General features: G+C 51.3%; 1 protein-coding gene across 2 annotated transcripts in view; it reads left to right on the top strand.

The window, feature by feature from the left end:
• Positions 1-27: 27 nt before the first annotated feature.
• The window catches only part of HDLBP (high density lipoprotein binding protein), a 36295-nt gene continuing 17565 nt past the window's right edge, over positions 28-18757 (top strand). The window contains exons 1-3 of one of the 2 annotated variants that reach the window (XM_062005634.1): positions 28-147; positions 17660-17727; positions 18274-18386. In XM_062005634.1, the coding sequence (XP_061861618.1) occupies positions 18311-18386 (76 nt within the window). In that variant the 5' untranslated portion in view covers positions 28-147; positions 17660-17727; positions 18274-18310. Of the gene's footprint in view, positions 148-13552; positions 13640-17659; positions 17728-18273; positions 18387-18757 lie in introns of those variants that run through there. The other variant, XM_062005635.1, reaches the window with a different exon arrangement.

The raw sequence follows: 18757 nt of genomic DNA, 5'->3' as shown, positions 1-18757 counted from the left end.
TTCCCACAGCAACCGGCCGGGCACGGGCAGGGGTGGGAGGGGCCGCCCGTGTGCTGGTAGGTCACGCACATCCCTCTTCTTCACCAAGATGGCGGCCGGCCCCTCGGCCTCGTACCCAGCATAGGCTTCGCCGCGGGCCTACTAGAGGTAAGGCCGGCGCTGGCGGCCCGTAGCGCCAGGCGCGCGAGAGGGGGACGCGTGGCGAGGGGCGCCCCGGGTGAGCGGCGGGGAGGGCGCGAAGGCCGGCTCTGCGGCCGGGCGGGTTCCGCTGCCTCCGACAAGATGGCGGCAGCAGAGAGACGGGCTCGTCAGGCGGAACATCTAGCGAGCGCCCGGCTCGGCTCTATGGTCCCGGCCTTTCCGATTGGCGCGGGGTGGGCCACGTGCCGCCGGGGCGTCGTTCCCCCCCACACCTCCCCCCGCCCGCCCACCCCCTCGAGCAGCGAGACGGGAGAGTGGGCCCGGCGGAGGGTGCCGCCGCCGCTCCCTCAGGCTGAGGCCGCTGCCCGCTGCGTCGGGGAGCGCTCGGGTGCCGGCCGGGCTGCGGACAAAACGGATGAGTCATGCCGCGCTTCCCTCTGCGCCGCGGCTGCCCTTCGCCCCGCGGGCCGGGGCTGCGGGGCCGGGGCCGCGGGGGCTCGCACGCCTCGACCGTGCCGCTGCGGCCGCCTCCCGCCCCGGGGCCCGCCCTGCCTCGGGCTCACGGCTGCAGCGCCTGTGTCACGCTCTCCTCTTGAGAGAGGCCTCTTGTCACAGGTCACTCCGGAGGAGGGGTTTTTGCCTCAGCTGTGGCTCGAGAGGCAGAGCCGGCCCCGAAATTCTGCATCCTCACTGAACCGCTCGCTGGTCCTGTGGTGCGGCTTTGCTGCAGGGGATTTCTAGAGCTGGGTGACCCAGCCACCAAGCAGACCTGAAGAGGATTAAGTGTGGGGAGCTCATGGTTCTCGGGCCCAGCTTGGCGGTAGCTGAAGTGGCCTGACACATGATAAGTGGCACTTGTCATGATGGCCTTCCCCAAAGAGTAGGAAGGATTCCCAGCTGGCAAGAGCGATCTCTTCCACTGAAAGATGAGATGCAAGAGCAGCAAAAGAGTAGGTCGTGCTGGGAATGTAAGTAATGGCAACAACAGTTCACTCATAACTGATGAGATGAGCCCAGGCCCCCGAATTCACAGCTCTAGTTTAGAATTTGAATCCAAATTTGCAGCGCTGTGTCTAGGAAGTGAAGATCAGAGACGTTAAGTCTCGAGGAGTTGGAGTCGCTTCTTTTCCCATACTGTTGTGTAATGCCAGAAAAAATTCTGCACACAGATAGGTGCTGTGTTGCTTTATTGCCTGTGTTCTGTTGAGTGAGGCTGCTGCCTGCTGATTTGGTCTCTGTTTTTCCCACTAGAAGATAATTTAGCGGAAACTATAATGGCTTTTTTCCTGCTTGTTTTTTTTCTGCCTGAACCAGCCTGGAAGGTGCTTCAGATATTATCCCATGTGTGGGGTTGGCTCCCCTGTTAGAGGCAAGGCAGGAAAGGAAGCAGAAACACAATTTGTAGTCATGTTTCTGCTGAAAACTCTGGATCTGTAACAATTCACCCGTGTAGATCTGGCCTGTTAGAAAATAGTCATCCTGTTTATGTGTGATTTTTCATGCACCATGGCCCAAACCATAGGCAAGGCCACCTACACGCTCCAACTGCAAAAAAAGTCCCAACCTCCTCCTTCCAGAGAAGCCCCCAGTAGTATAGTTTTTCACAGATCAGAATGACAGGTGCAGGAAAAGATCTTGCTAGATCAGGAGGTAACAAGATCTGAAGGCTTGTAAGCATAAGGTGGAACAGGCAGCATACCCATCTAGCCTGAGCTCTTCCACTGCGGCAAGATATAGTAAGCCTCAGTCATTCTCAGAAGCCAGTTTTCTGAAGTGACTTCTAAGAAGCAGATAAGAAAGATTGCTTTGTGTCTGTCCCATAGAAATTGTTTAGGTGTTCTGCTTCTGTCTCCTTCCTGGCAAGTCAACTGACTTCTTGTTGTCATCTTTCCTTCCTCTCCCCCAGTTCTACCTGAAAAGGTGATGCTACATGTTAAAGTTTGTGATGCTGCTTTGTACGTGTCCAAGTTTGTGATGCAACTTTGTAGGTGTTCCAGTTCATTAACGTTCCCCACGTTTTCATGGACCTCTCTTCTCTAGCATGGGGTGATCAGGGAAGAGGTTTCCTCTTGGTCTGGAATTGGATCATAACATTAGAATTTTGGTGACAGTAATAACTTACTTTGTGTAGGATAAGGGCAGTTGTTCTTAGGCAAGTATCTGGTCTTTTCCAGATCACATTAAGCTTCTTGTGAAGACAGTGTGGTCTATTAGAAGAAAGATCTGTAAGTTTGGGTTTGGCAGCTGCTATCAGAGCAGAGAGCCATCCCAGACAAGCCAGCCTGTGATGTTTACACCTTTTCAAAGAAAACTGGTTACAATATTTCAGCTGATAATACCTTTCCCAAAACATACCCTTTCTTTTGCGTGGTAACCACAACTGGGAGAGTGTCTGCCAACCTGAAACATGAGTTTCTGTAGAACATCAGATTGATGTGATGTATTTGGTTCTCAAAAAAGTCCCTCAACAATGTTTCACCTTTGAGAATTCTACAAAAGGAAATCCTCAGGCCTGTGCTGTGCAGAGCTTATAAAATGAACCATAAAGCAACACAGCAAGACTTTGGCAAGCATCCTCATGAGTGTTGTGAAACTGGCAAACAGGAGAGACGGGGTCTGGAAAGGGCCTTTGCGCTTTCCTTGGCACCAGAAAAAGAGAAGTTGCAATTCAGTGGTGCTTGTCCTCAGGAGGAAGAGTAGGCACAGCCCTAAGGAGAGGTACAAGCCTTCTGGGGAGATGGAGCACAATAGTGGCCTCCTCTCTGTAGCACTGGCCTTATGGAAAAGCTGTTAAGAGTCTTGATGCAGACATGCACTATTGCAGAAGTTTGCAACAGGGTTTTTTCCAAGTAGGCTGAGAAAGGCATGTTCACCCTGGACATAACGAGTCTGACTTGTCCTTCCTGAGAGGCCCAGAGCCTCTAAAGCTTTTGCAACAGGGATCTGTGCAAGAGTTAAGTGGGTGTTACATGTATTCAAATACAAAAACTGATAAAGAAGAGATAGGAAAGAAAAACCCAACTGTGGGTTTAGACCTCTGTTCCTCTTCCTATTTAGTCTAACCTTGAAGGAAGAGGGCGTCAGGCTGTGCTGTGTAGTGTGGTGGCATTTGCTGGTGGCTTTTTGTTTTGCTTGCTGGTTTTTCTGAGGCTTTGGTCTAGAAGCTCTTCCAGCAGAATCTGGTATTTACTGTGGGCTGTGGCTGCATTTGGAGTGGGAGGGAGGGTCCTGGTCAGTAGGGCTCTTTGGGGAAGGATTGTGCTCAAGAGACACAAGAGCTGATCTCTGGACCCCAGGAGCTCGTGCCAGGCAAGAGCAAGAGTCTAGTATCCTGAGTTCAGGGCTTGTTTCAAGAGATTTTTTTCACTTCAGAAATCCCTAGGTTTAGGAGGATAGTTTGGAGTTACAGACTTTTCCTGGGTGTGGGATTATACCTGAGAGAATTCAGCATCAGGCTTTATATTTAGCTGTCCTTTAGCTTTAAAATAAAGACTGTTTATGTGCTAAAAATCTGCTATTAAAATCTTGTGATTTACATTTACCATCTAAAGTGGAAAAATCCTACATGCCTAACAATTCTAGTGGCTCTTTTCCCCACCTTCCTTCTGTGAACTCACATTGCCCCATATCTCTCATGGTGTGAGGAGAATCAGGGAGCCAGATTGAAGAAAGATGTATCACTTAAAGAAGGACAAAAAGTCCTATCCAAAGCCAGAGGGAAAAGCTTCCTTGTTCAGAATCTTTTGTGTGTATGGAAGACTTTGTGTCGCTACAAGATTTGTGTGTTGAGAGTTTCAGTTCTAACAAGGAAAGGTAGTCAGGCTGTGTCCAGTGTTGCAGGTTTATTTCATTTAATAAGAAACTAATGTATATTAAAGGCAAAGAGGTTCTTTTTTCCATCATTCAGATGATCTGAAGGTGCTACACAAGCTCTGATATTTTCCCAGAAGTCTCTCAGAAACAGGAGTATCCTCTCCAGCAGCTACCATACCATACACACACTTTTCTCTGAACTTGATGGTAGATGTCACTTAACAGAACTGGTCATGAGAGATGAATCTTGCATCTGGCAGGTTTTTGAAGGTGTATTTTGCCAATCACTAGTTGATATATTAGCATGTAAATAACCTGGGTGTGTTATTCTTCACAGAGTTAATTTCTTCAGCTGGTTAATAAAAACCCAACCAGACGACACTTGATTTAATCTTGGTGTACTGTCACTTTGGTTTGTGTCAGTGCATTCCTGTCTTTTGGGGAGGGCTAAATAGGTGGCTTCTGCAAAGGCAGAGGGTGTGCACTTATGTACCTGACTCTGCATAAATGAGAAAGGCAGCTGGATCTCTGCTTACCACTCTAAATAAAGCCCATGGTAGCGGTGTTGGGGAGGGGTGGAACTTGGTATTATATTTACAGTCCTAGGAATGCTCTTGCCCCAGTGAAGTCTCTTCGGTTGCACTTTTGGGAGGAAACCGCTGCCCCCCTGAGCAGAGCTGAAGGGTCAGGTGGGTGGGTGGGAGCAGGGCAGCCCCAGGCCCAGCTGCCGTGCCACTGGAGCTGGTGGTGTTGCTGAGGCAGCGACAGAGGCACGTCGCTCTTTTGTGAGGAGCAGGGGTTGAGGCAAGGAGCTATGTCCAGCTAGAGTCACAAAATAGGCACTTGCAAAGCAGCTGGCAGAAAAAAAACAGGGACAAACCTGAGAGAAAAGATGGACCACAAAAGGCTGGGTTAGAGGAAATCGTAATGAGTTTAACATGAATGGAAAAACAGCCCTGGAAGAAGAGATTGGTTCAGTAGCTGTAAGACACCAAGAAATGATGATTCACAGGAAGAGTTTTGCCTTTGAGAGGACTGAAGAGCACAGTAATATTGCTGTGACCTCCTATATGACACTGTTTAATTTCATTGTAAAATTAAACGGGTTTTCTTGTTGATGCAGGACCAGGTTCTCTTACCCTCAGCCCCTCAGTGTCTGGAACTGTTCTCCAGCAACAGTTTTGTCTTTATGAAGGATTTTTCACTCATGAGAAAGAACCATTGGGGAAAAGTCTGATATGGTAACTGATAGAGTTATTTAGCATTAATGGAAGAAAACCGACCAACCAACCAAACCAACCCCAAACCCAACAAACAGAATTCCCCAAGGGACTAGTACATAAACACATCTCACAAATTGGGGGGATTCTGATAAAAGCATCCATGCATGTAATTTGTGTGTACAGCATACCTCTAATCTGCAGAAGAAATACCTGAGACTGAACAAACCTGGAAGTGAGTGCAGATACCATGGCAGTTGGTACTTGTGTGCTGTAGCTGTGCATGTTGTGGTCTGATTTCTCAGCAGCTGCCTGGGTTTTAAGGTGGAAAGACTTGGAACCCCGGCCTGTTTTTCTATTTCCATTCAGCTGGGAGGTGGTGGGACCCAGCCTTTCCCACTGTTCTTAAGCTGAAAACTGCTTATGGGGGTCTCTCAAAGCCCATGAAGTAGTCTGACATGGGCCAGTTGAGAAGGTGTGTTTCAGGACTGTGGTTTTGAGGGAAGATTACAGGTGTGGTATCAGAGTAAATGTCAAGAGGCAGGTATGACTGGCAGAGCTAACCTTCAGCATATCTTTTGTCAGAGTGGACAGGTGGAATGATCATTTTCTTGCGTCATTCAAATGTTGGGCATGGTTTAGGGCATTGACACATAGCATGGACAACACTCCCCTGGCTCTTTTCCCCCCACCATCACTAGTTTTGGTCGACTGATGTTTCAGAGTGGGTACCACCTGCAGCTCTACCCCTAGCTGGTTCTCTCCTTGTTGCTTCTGGGACTGTGCTTCTGTCTATCCCTGCATTTCTGGCACTGGGCATTAAACTGGACATTTCACAAAATAAACTGGATATTTGGCAAAGATGAGCAACAAACACAACCTAGGCAGGAGCAGGGACGCTGAGCACCAACGAGTATACGGTTCACTTTGGGGGAAAAAGGAACAGCATAAGGGTTAGAGTTAATGCAAGGAAGATTTCCCCACTGTCAGGGACAGAGGCAAAGCCCCAGCAAAGCAAGAGGCCAGGAGTGAGGGGAATGGACTTGTTGCTACTTGCCCTAGCCGTGGGTGAGGAGTTGGGGGTGTTTGTGTGTCTCCAGTAGGCACTGGAGACAGCGTGGGCCGTCTGACCTCCCTACACTCCCCAGACAGGAGAGACGGCCTCTGCTGTTGGCAAACCATGCACCAGCTGTTTCCATTGCATGGTTGAAAGTAAGTTTGCTGTTATCTCTGTTTAAGTGATAAAGCTGAATATAAACTTGTGTTGGAGCAGTTGAAAGGAAAGCTGAGAGGAACAACTCAGAGAGAAGGCAGGGTGAGTGTATGAACAGAAATATGTTGTGTTTGGCTTGTCGCTGCATATGAACACTTCAGCAGTTGGTGTAGCCTGCTGAGATTCAGGTGCCTGGTCTTGCCAGGACCCTTGACATCTGTGGAGAATTGTAGATACGTGACTGTTGCTTGGAAGTAGAACTGGTTATCGTGGTGGAAATTTAAAAGTTCTACTCCAGCTCCTAGAGTAAAGAAATCAAAATGCCGAGTTGATGGCTTCGGTTGCAGCAGAGTTGTGGGCAAAAAGGTGAGCAAGCAGTGAGTACTGAGAGAAATTTAGAGGTTCTTGGAAGTTTAAGAAATGTTAACCCCTCCATTTTATTTGAAAACTCCTGTTGCTTAGGGCACTATGCTGTTAATCCAAGAGACAATAACAGCGTGTGGGTGGAGGACTGGACAGCACAGAGCAAAAAGTTTGCACCTAAAATGGCACATGCACCTTCCTAGTTCAGCACAAAGATGAGCAGGGTGGGACTGTAAATGGTTCAGCTATGAAAAGAGGTTCTAAGGGTAAAATAATATTGTTTGTAACAATTAGTGGAAACAGTTTTACTCTGAGTTCTTGCTGTCTCTCTCTCTCTCTCTCTGGTCTTTCATACCAGGCTTAGATTGGCCCTGCAGATTTGGAAGAGAAGACTGTTTTTTTCACTGTCAGTTTAGATCATCGTGATGTAATTCTGTCTAACACATGAAGAGCCTTTTGCTTGTCCTAGTAGAGATTAGGAATTAGTGCTTGTCTGTGGATATGTTGAGCCCTGTTGCATGTGCTATGAATAGGACAAAGGGAAGGCTGCGCTTAAATAGAGTCCTAGCATCATGTTTAGAGAGTAGCAGTTGGAATCAGGTACTTACTTTAATGTCTTTTCAGAGGAATCACTTCTAATCTGAAGACTTTAATTTAAAATTGTTCCTTTTCTCTCCAAACAAGTTTAGTGCTTTATTCTCTCGAGGATTTGATTTGTCACTATAATGCTAACTTTTCTGGGTCATATTTTCAAACTGCTTATTGTAACTGAAAAATGGAAGTGAAGGAAAAAAAATACAGAATTGGAGAGTCTTGTGGAGGAGTTTGACTTGGCATACCAGAGCACGAAGAAAGTTTATAAAAGTGGAGCTCAGGCATTCTCTCAGGCCTTTGTTATCCAATTGAAATCTTTCAGGGGCTGTGAACAACCTTGCTTAGGATTTTCTGTGCAATGCCTTGAATCAAACTAGCTAAGCAAAAAGCAAAACAGAGAAAAATAAATGTCTGATTAGAGTTTGCATGCGTGAGTTCCAAGTTGTCCACCTGCCCCTCCGGAAAATATGTTATTTGGGACGTTTCATTTGATTTGCCACTTTTGTTTGTTGGTTTGCTGTGTATTTTTACCTAATTGAGTCTCTGTGCTGTAAGTAGATCCTTAAATTCTGCCTTGCAAATATCGTTCTAAGAGTACCTAAGAGTTTAGGGCTTTGACTTCTTTGCCTTCCTAAGCTGTGCTCAGTGTAGGACAAGAGAGCTGCTGGCAGCATCTCTTAACAAAAAAAAAAACCTGCCACGTGTTCATTTTCTAACACAGTTGCCAAGGGAGAGGGAACACGAGACACTGGAAAGGTAAACCAAAGAACTCCAACCCAGTAGCCAAAGTAGGACCAAGTGAAAGTTTCCTTTTGAAGAGCAGAAAGGAAATAGTGTGCACTTTGTTCTGCAGCACCTCCACAATACTCACTTCTTGGGTAACCACGTTATCAGCAGGCTTATGGAAGTAGCTCTCAGCTAATTATTTGTGGAAGACTTTTGTTTTGCAGTGCAGGTTGAACAGAGCAGTGCTGCAGCACCGCTGTGTGTGATGAGCACACAGTGAGCTGGTAATTTACATTAAAAAGCCAAGTTCAGATCGGCATCAAGCACCAAAATTGGAATTAAGTATTCTGACTGAAGTAAGAAACCTTTTTCACCGTTGGGATAGGAACAGGTTGCCAAGAAAGTTTGTGCAAGCTTTGAAGGTTTTCAAGACCAGTCCAGTGAAAGCCCTGAATGCCCTGGTCTGATGCTGCTTTGAGCAGGATGTTGGTCCAGAGACTGGGACCATCAGCCTTTTGCCACATGTTCACATTTCTGTGATTTCTTCGACTTTTGCTACTCTGTGCTATTGCCACTTTCCAGGCAATGTATTTTGTTTTCTGAATCTCTTTTCCCATCCTTCAGTCAGTGTTTTGCTTTACTGTGAAGCTGTAAAGCAACGCAGGAAGATCATTTATTTCACTTTGTCCCTCGTGTTCAAAAAATATTCCTCTTCAAAGTGTTTATTGACTCCCCAGTGCCAAGAACCTCAAATCTGCTTCTGCTTTGACAACCTTGTCAGTTCCTGTAACAATCTCCAAAGTACAGATGAGAAATTCACCTCAGTCATTCTTGGTCTGTGAAAGTGTTGCTTCTGTTCCCCTCTCTTTCCATTTTACCTGTTCTGTTTTATCTTAGTTATTTGAAATCCCAACTTCTTCTGAAAGCCACATTTGTGTTAAATAATCAGATTTTTCTCCCAGTGCAAGTGGAAGGATGGACTCTGTGGCTTCCTTTTGCTTTGCTTTTGCACTGATTTTATTAAACTGTCCGTTGAACTTTCTTGCTCACCTCTGTAGTGGCGTTTGTTTGGTGATAGCACCTGGCATCCAAGGATCACAGTGTTCAGAACAACCTGCAATGAAATGATGAGTCTACAGAGTAACTGGAGCCCGCTCTGTGTGTGCAGCCAGGCCAGCTGAGGCAATTTCACCTGTCAGTTCACCAAATCCATGGCAAAACAAAGAGCAGAGCTTGAGTCTTGTGGCTGGTTTGCCTGCATTATCCACTGTGCCTCATTTTCTCACAGCATCCCCTTGTAAAACAATGTGGATATCTACCCCTTAACTGGTAGCTTTTCCTCTCTCTGCATTCTAGAGGGATTGAAGCTACTTGTTCATACTAGAACTCTGTCCACATCTGTAACTTGCTCCTGTTCTTCCCACCTGTTTTGCTTGCCCCTTTTGATAGAGCACCCAGTCTAGGAATGGCAGGGTATGTATTTTTTGCTGGTTGATGATTGCATAATTTTCTTGTCAGGATGCCCAGGAAATAAGGTTTTTTAAACAGACATTTTGGCCTGAAGGGCCTCCTGAGGTTAGTCACCTTCCTTCAACGTCTGGCCAGCTCTTCTGCCTGTGTGAGAGAGAAACAACGTAGATTTAACAGGAGAAATGCAAGTGGTGTTGCATTCCCCTGTGCTCCTTGTGCTCCACCTGGCTCCCGTGTGACTCAAACACCTGCACTCACTGATCTGCCTTCTTCTCAAGGTGACTAAGTGGCTGGAGTTGGGATTAGTCTCTAGGCTTGGGTAGGCTTTTCACTTTCTACCAGCAGTTCTCACCTGGGGTCCTTACAGTTGGTCTCTGAATATGGGGAGGTTGCATTACGTACAGAGTGGCAGAACTGAGCCTTACAGGAGCATTTCTTCCTGGTATTGATGTGTGAATGGAGAAGAGAGGGCTCTGACTTGCATGTCTCTGAGACTTCCCTCCCTTGTGGCAAATAAAGACAACCTGTTCTCAGAGCCACTGAGACATACGCAGGGTGGACTTGCATTCAGTCACTTCATTTCAATGTCAGAGAGGTTTTCCTGTGGAAATAAGAATACTCTGTTGGAAGATCCCATGGCCAGCTACAGCGATAGGTTTACAGCCAAGAGATGTATCTTGCTTGCTCTGGCTGAGAACCCCAGTACTGTGTGGCATATGAGTGTCCTGCATCCCAAATCCCCTCCCACTTTTCTTCAGTCAGTGTACAAAAAGGGTACTTATTTGTGCAGTTTTAGAAATGTGGAGTTATATTTAACAGGAAATAAAGTCACAGCACACACTCTTTGGAGCATACTTGGCTTGCCTTCCAAATAAGGCTTGCAGTTGCTGGCAGGAGAAGTAGGGATCTCTTATAACAACAGAAAATAAGAACAGGCTAGAAGAAATCCTTTGCAAAATCCCAGCTCAGCTGAGGGTGAATGTGCCAGGAAAGACCAACCTTTTTGTGGTCTTTGTTCCTGTGGTTTAAGGGACTGAAAGTTTCCTCTCCCTTCCCTAAGAGTCCTGGGGTGGCATGATTGTGGAAAGCTTCTTACCTTCTCAACCTTTGCTTTCACACTTTCGGAACATGTGTTCCAAAAACCCAAACCCCAAACTTGTTCAGTATTCGTTTTATCTCTGTATGTGTTTCATGTTTCTGATGTCCTCCTTCCATGTCCTCCTCCCTCAGACTGCTGATAGGAGCTGCCAGTTTGATAAGCCATGAGAACTGTGTATTGCCCAGTCCTTCACCCCTTCTTTTGCACCTTGGTGCTCTCCTTGGAAGGCTTCCTTTTCAGTTTTCTCACAAGTCATGAAGGCCTGTTGTAATGCTGCCAAAATATGTGACACTAGAAGGACAGGGGCAGGTTAGAGTTTGTCAGGGGGTTGGCCACCTTCTGTCTGCTTTTCTGTCAGCTACCAAAAATCCCTGTGCCCGACTTACAAATGTGAAGCACATACTTTCTTGGTTTGGGTGGTGTGTTTTGGTTCTTGTTTAATGTGAGATGGGACTTACAGGCAAGGAAACAAGAAAAGGCACCATGCAGCCCTGCAGGCTCCCTTCTGCCTATACCCTTACGGGAGAAGAGGGACAGGGTGGGAAGCAGATGGTCCATGTGCTGACAGGTTGAAAGGGGCCTCCTAGCATAGTGTCCACATGCAGGACACTGCTGTACTTACTGACTGTGAGAGGAGGGGTGAGCTCTCCCCGTCCCCCCCCACTATCCTCTTCTCTTGTGGAAGATCCTTCCTGAAAGAGAACAGCCTGTGATGGGTTTCCTTCCACAGAAACCCTTATTTGAGGGTGGCACACAGTGAGATGCTCTAGGCCTTCCAGTATCTTCTGAGCCTGGCAGGCTTCCCTCCTGCCACTTGCAGCTGTAGATAAAGGAAGGGCTACAGAAACACATGGGGAAGATACCCTCTCAAACAGTCCCAGAGAGGAATCTGTGATTAAAGCCAGAAATCCATGATGCCCTAGCAACCCCAGCAGCTGCAGCAACACGAGAGACAGAGCAGGAGAGGGGCATGCAGTTGTCCCACGGGCACAAGGTGTCAAGTCCCCACAGAGGGGCCCTGCTGAACCAGATAATGAGATGAGCTGAGAGAGAAGGATGTTGATGTTTTGGTAAGATGTTCTCGTCTGGGGGCTGTGAGGCTCCTCTGGTTCTGTGGCAGTGGGGATTGCAGTACTTGCCCATGTGAGAGTTAATTGGATGTGGCAGCAAAGTTAGAGCATTGAGAGGAAGCTGCTTGCTTTGAGCTGGGGAGACGAACACAAGGGAGTGAAAGCACCAGAAAAGCAATGTGCACCTGGCATGAGGTTCAGAGTGCTGGCCTCCAAGTCCTAGATATACAACCTCCCCCGCACCCCCAGCTGCTGCTGGGAAGCAGAAGTGCCTCAAGTCTGGGGGTGCTGTGGTTTGCCCAGCTCCCCAGAGCTCTGCTGTTGCCTGTCTCACCTCGGTCTCGGTAGGCACCAGCCTGCTCGCCTGTGCTACGGGGTGCTGCTGGCATCCACAGCCCAGGCGGGTTTTTGTCAGAGGAACCCGAGCCAGCTCCCGGAGTGTCTGTGACGTGGCAGCAGCGGTTTCTGAGCGGCAGCCCTGTGCTCGGAGCCGTGTCCCTGCCTCGGCACAGACCGACAGCCTTTCTGAGGAGGGGCCGGGGCAGGGGGAGATGGATCCTTGTGGTGCCTGGGCAGGGTGTCAACTCGTGACAACTCGTTTGCCTCCTCGCCTTAACGTACTCGGCCCCCCCATTTCACCCACAAGAGTATTGTTTACAGTGATCAATTATTTGTGTCCAAAAGTTCAAGTGCTTTAATGATGTCCTCCAAGCCACAGGATTAGAAGAGGAAAACCAGAGAAATCTCTTGTTCAATAACAATACCTAATGGTAATTTTACTGAAGACTCAATACCATCCATGTTCCCATAAATACAGGAATACTTGCATGTTATCAAAAGCAGTTATTCCAGAGACCTCAAATTTCTGCTTCAGAGCAGGTTCTTGTGTTCAGTTTGTCGGGGTCTGGGAGAGAGCGAGGCATGAATGGGAAAACTGGTCACTGAGTGCAACTTAGGAATGATGAGGAAAATTAATTGTGTGTAGGAAAATGGGCAGAGTGAGCTAAAGCAAAAATCAGTTCAGATTCCATGTGTTTTTATACTGATGTTCCCCTTCAGTTCCCTGAGGGTGCAGGGCTAATAATTAAAAACATCGACATTGCACAAACTTCATTTAACAAACATCCTCTCTGCAGGACAGGAAGGTACCGTGCTTGCTGGCTTGCCTTTCACCTCTATCATCCTTCCCCACTTCCAAATTAGCGATTGGAGCTTGGATGTGTGGTGGGGGGACTTCTATTTTATTTTCTTTTCCTTCCATCGTGCTCTTGCCTTGCCCCGTCTCCGGGCTGCAGTCTCAGCCTGGGAGAGCTGCTGCTTTGACACGGGGCTCTGCTGGAGCAGGATAAACAACACCAGGCCCTCAGGGGCTGGAGCTCCGCATCCCCCCTCCCGTCGTGGGCCCGGGCTCTGCCCAAGGAAGCAGCCGCTGCTCTCTAGGGCCAGCCGTGCGTTTAAGGCTGCGCTCAGAGCCCTGCTGAGCCGCCGCAGCTCGCTACCCCGGGGGACACGGGCCTTAGCCCAACCGACGTGGGAACGCTGAGCTCTGGAGAGCTGAACGGCCTCGGGGGGACGGCCAGCGCAGGGGGCTCGCTTCTGCACCAGCTCCAGCCCTCGCCTGCCGCGGCCGGGAGGCGCGCTCTGTACGTGCCTCCGCTAAGGGAGGGCAGGCGGGGACTCGGCTCCCGCCGTGCCGGCTCCGTCCCCGCCGCGCGGGCAGCCGGGCCGGGCCGCTGCGCTCCGCGGCGGGCGGTTGGGGCGCCCCCGGTGGCGCGTGGCGGCCGCCCCGCCGGGAAGGGGCAGGTCCCGCTGACGTGCGGGCCGCGGATTGGCAGCGGCGCGGCCTATATAGGCGCTGGGCGGGCGCCGCGCCGCTCTCCCAGGAGCGCTCCGGTTCTCCAGCAGGGCGAGCGAGCGGGCACCGGCCGGAGTGAGTCACGGGGGACGGGGGGGAGGGGGCGGCCCCGCGGCCGCGGCGCCGACGTGGAGGCTGGCGGGGGGTGGCGGCCTGGCGCGGCGAGGCCTCCCCCGGGCCACCGGCGTGTCGGCGCCGACAGGAAACTCTGGGCCAACTTCCCGCCGGCCGGGCCGGGCAAAGTCCGGCGAGGGCCTCTCGGGGCGGCGGGAGGGCGAAGGCTCCCGGCGGCGCGGCCGTGCCGGCCGGCAGCAGCTGTGGTGCGGCGCCGTCCGGGGCCGGGCTGCTGGGGACGGTGGGCCCCGCGGGGACGGGGCGGCCCTGGCCAGGGCGCGGCGCGGTGTCCCGCCGCGAGGAGAGGCGGCTCCACGTCGTCCCCGGCGGTCGGAAGGTTTGTGCCTAGTGCGAGCCAAAGCGGTCGGCGGCGGACGCTCTTCCAGCGCCGGATCGGGCCGCGGAGCGCCGGCGGCGGGCGGCCTTTCCCCGGGTCGCGGGGTCCGAGGGGCTCCGCTCGTGTCGTGACCAGAGGGGTGACTTCCCGACCTCGGGGTCACCGGCGGAGGCGAGCGGGCGTCGGGAAGCTGCTAACGCTGGACGTGGGGCCAGGCCGTGCCCGCTGAGCCACGCGCCCGCCTCCCAGCCGGCAGCGGCAGCTTTCCGGCGGCCGCGGAGTGGTGCGCGGGGCTGTCACCGGGCCTGCGGGCGAGCACCTCCCGCCGCTTGCGTGACGCGTCCACCGCCGGCCTGCAGCCTGGGGGCCACGTCGGGCTGGCCCTGCCGCTGCCCCTTCTCTCACGGGCGATGCGTGGGGACATCCCCCCCCACCCCCGCGTCCGTCGGCCCCTCGCAGGTGACAGCGGGGCCCGGACGGGCCCTTTCAGGCCGCCGCCCCGCCCCGCCGCCCCGCCCCCGGTGCCGGCAGTGCTGAGGTGGCGCTGGCGGCGCCGCCCGCCCCGGCCTGGCCTGGCCTGGGCCGCGGGGCCCGGCGGTTCCCTAGCCCCGCCTCGTCCGGGGCCCGCGAACGCAAGCGGAGGGACGCCGCTCCGCCTGGCCCCGGCGGCTTGCCCGCTGCCGCGCTGCCCGGGCCGCTTCCCCGAGCAAAGCAGGCGCGGTAACGGTGAGGGCCCCGGCGGGCTGCGGGACGGGCCCCGCTCCCTGCGCGGTCGTTGGGAGCCCTCCCCCGGCCTTGGTGAGAAGCACCGCCACGGCCTGTCCTGCTCCAGACCCGCGTCAGGACGCGGGCGGGTCGGTGCACTCGCAGGGTGGGCCCTGGTTCGCGGCCGGGCTGGCACTGGACGGCTCCGGGCCGAGGACGGGCAAGTGTTGCTGTTAGTGGGATGTAAATAGGGGGAGCCAGACCGGGATAAGTCCTGCTACATCTGAGGCGCCGGTCCTGCCGTGCTCTCAGGTGTCCTAAGTTGGGAATGGGTGTGAAGGGAAGGAAACCATCATGCTGCACAGAAGCTGTCTGCCTGTATGAGCCCCCAAACACACGGAGCCTGGGGCCTCTCAACAGCAACTGTTTTTGTGTGTGGCCATTCATCTGCCAAGAGATCACCTTCCCCTGAGTGCACATCTGCCAGAGGACAGTGGCTGCCACAACCAGCCCAGCCCTCTTCCTGTCTGCTGCATCTGATTTTCAGCTACCTCCACTAATAAAATGCTCATATTGTCATTAAATATAGTTTTAAATAACATGTACATGATGTCTCTGTCCACAATACTGACTTTATAGGCAGCATAACTCATGACTTTGCTTTTGTTTCTCTCCTCACAAACATTTCCCTTGTGGTTAGTCCTGGCCCTTGCTGCAGGTATTTTTAGGATGGTTTCATTCTCTTCGCCTTAAGCACGCTCATGACTTTTTGAAGTGTCTTTTGGTGCCCAAAGCCAGCACTACAGACGATGCATAAACTAGGCAGTCTAAAACTTGCTGACCCAGTCGATGTGGTGGTGTGACAGAGCCTAGTTTCAAAACCTAAGGTGGGAAGTCTGGGTTGTGCAGGCTTCAAGCAGCCTGAGCTGCTGGGTTTGAACTCACATTTAAAATGCCGTTGTGATGGCTGCCTCTGGTTTTCACCAGAGAAGAATCCCTGAGGCCTACGAGATACCAGGTGTTTGGGGTTACTGGAAATGAAGAGCGCTTGTCCTTAGCTTGCTGTATGGGTGATGAAACTGAAATTCATATGCCTAAATGCTGCCCTTGGATTTCCCTCTGAATGTCTGTTTTCTGAGGTGGAGGCTGTGAGGACGATCTCTGCAGCTGGTGTGGACACAGTGAAACCAGCAGCTGTGCCTTGAGGTTGTGGCTCTCAGGCAGGCGCTATATTGAGTGTCGTTCATTGACTTCTCATCTTTTTCATCCTGCTCTAAGGAGCAGAGCGTGTGCAGGATGAGCCAGGTGGGGCTGTCCTGAAGCAGTGGCGGTTATAAGCACATCCGTGCCATTAGCAAGGCTCTAGCCAGACCTTGGCAGCTGCTCATCATGTCTGGGATGTTTCTTGCTCCTGCCCTCATTCCTGTTTGCAGCTTGCCGTGAGGCAGTGGCGGCTCGGCAGCGACCCAACGGGCTGGAGGAGCCGCTGCTGTGGTCTGCAGGCTTTGCCAGGTGCTGTGCTGCCAATGCCCTCGGTTCTGCAGCAGCTAGGGCCGTGCAGCCCAACCGTGTGTCAAGTCATAGCGCAAGCAGGGAGGAGGAGGAGAGCTCAGGTGTTTCTGTGAGATCAGATCACCAGCCACACACCTCACAGAGTCTATGCGTGTTGCAGCAGCCTGAGGCCGACTGCCTGTCCCAGCAGCTGCCCACTCACAGCCAGGGCTCGCGAGAGGATGAATGGCAACCTTCACTCTATGGCTTTAACAGCACACACAGGTGGTGTTGCCTTGAGACTGGTAAGAGGGGCATTGAAGTAGGGGAAAACTCTCTGGCCATCCTTGAGGTTCAGATTGGGCCTTAATAGCCCAGTGGCATTGCTGCTTCCCTCGTTCTTCCCTCCTTTCCTCTTGCTGCTGTCACCTTCCCTCGCATAAAGCACGATGTGAGCTGCCACATCAGCCATGCCGTGGTTTTGGGAGCCTTGTCTGGCTCACTGAGAGGTCAGAAATGGCAACTGTCAACTGAAAAGCGTCTGAGTTTGGTGTGCAGAGGAGAGTCCAAGCAGCATTACAGGGCTTGTGTGGGAGAGGGGCCTCTTGTCCCACGAGCTGGGTGTTAGGAGAGCGCCAGCCCTGCGAGAGCACGTGTCCCTGCTGGAGAGGACCCCGGGCTGTACCTCTGGCAGAGGGTCTGTACTGCAACAGCTTCTGTGGTTTTTCTGGCATTCCAAAACACTTTTTCAGTAAATCTGCAGATCCAGATACAGGAGATGTAAAGCTCCCACCAACAGTGTATGGTTTTTTCCCTGGTTCCATCTTGTGTATGTGCTTAAAATAGCCTGTGTAAACCCATGTGGCCTTCTTGCAGACTTAGGCCTGGAGACAGAGTTTAGTGCTTGGTACGTGATCTTATTGCAATAAAAAAGGAAGAGGTGGACTGACAGCAGCTGTGTGTGGATAGCCCTGAGTGTTTGCCTTAGTTTCTGAGGATGTCTGTGTTGATTCACCCAGGCTCCACGAAGCTACATTCCTAACGTCTGACTGGTGGCAGTGCTGTTGGCAGGTTTTCAGGTTGTTACTCTCCTCTGACTAGATGTTGAGACTCTTACTTGCAACCCTGAAATTTCATGTCTATCTTGCACATTTGTTACAAATGGGCTGTATTTTTGCCTGATACTGGGTGGTTGCTCTTGTGTGATGACAAGAGTAGCTTCTCTGGTCTTACCATTGTGAGATTTTGGTACATAGTGCTGTTGCCTGTAGCTGTAGTAAAACACATCAGGTGAAGTACGATGAGATGTGCCTACACATGAGAACATTTTGGATAGGGTGCAAGTCTGAACTGCAGTGCAGGTGGTGCTCTTCTGAAGCGTACAGTAACGGGGGTGTCATCTTTTCTTGTTGTCTTGGAGCACTCACACTATTTATTCCTTTTTAAAGCAAAAGCTGGCAGGCTGACAGACGGGCAGCTTACAGGACGGACTCTCTGGCTACTGACCATTTAGCTGGTAAGTTCTTGTTTTGGGAGAGCCAAAAGATATTGCTGTTGCTGAGTTTGCTTACCAGAGTGGCTTTCTGAGTGTACTCCTGAGTCACAGGGAGCTTGTGCACCTCTAAATAAGACTTTTTCAGGAAGAGGCAGCATCCTGGGCCCTTTTTGCTTTCTGTCTGGGGTTATACAATGGTCCTGGACTTGACTATCCAGGCCTTTGGATACTCATTTAAAAATTGCACACTGTTAATAATTGATAGATTAATTAGAGTACACCTCAACAACTTCTGGTGTCCCCCTTTCCAGTGACCTTCTTAGGTTGCACATCCTCTGCCTTCTTAATGATGTGTTCTGGTTTTGGTGACCACTGTGCTGTGAGGAAATATCACCCTGAGTTCCTGTCTGGTTAAGCAAGAGACCTGGGCAGCTGACTGGCACTGTAGGTGCTTTTCTAGAGGCTGACTGGAAAAGTGCTCAGTAATACATACTCTGCCTTCCTGTAGTGACTTTTGTGCTTCCTGAATTGTGCTGGTAATAGTGTTGCTGCCTCTGTCTCTGCCAGTGGCATACCCGGATTGTGTGTGGGTGGGAAGTCGACAATGAGCTCCGTGGCAGTTTTGACCCAGGAGAGCTTCGCTGAACACCGCAGCGGCCTGGCTCAGCAGCAGGTGAAAGGTGAGTTCCTGTGACGTGTCTCTACATACAGACTGCATGGGCAAGGTTTCCTGCTGTTACCCGAGCTCACTCCATGCATCTGCTTCCCCACAAATGTGCAGCCATTGCATTCTCCATTTTCAGACTGATGGCTTGCCAAACTCTGGCTTTGCACCAAAAGCAGTGCAGTGCAAGGCCTCAGATCTTCACAGAGCTCTGGCTAGCACTGCTGTCAGCTGTGGGACAAGGCACATACAAGAGATCCTCATGGCATCAGTGTGTTGGGCTGCCATTTCCTTCCTTTACTCAGCCAGCTGCTGGGGAAAGTCAGTCTAACTGTGTTAAGTGACTCACTGATGTGTTTGGGTGCCCACCCTGCAGCTGTGAGCTGG

This window comes from Colius striatus, chromosome 12, assembly GCF_028858725.1.
Source record: "Colius striatus isolate bColStr4 chromosome 12, bColStr4.1.hap1, whole genome shotgun sequence".
NCBI classification, from domain to species: Eukaryota; Metazoa; Chordata; class Aves; order Coliiformes; family Coliidae; genus Colius; species Colius striatus.
This window is presented reverse-complemented; position numbering and strand designations above follow the sequence as displayed.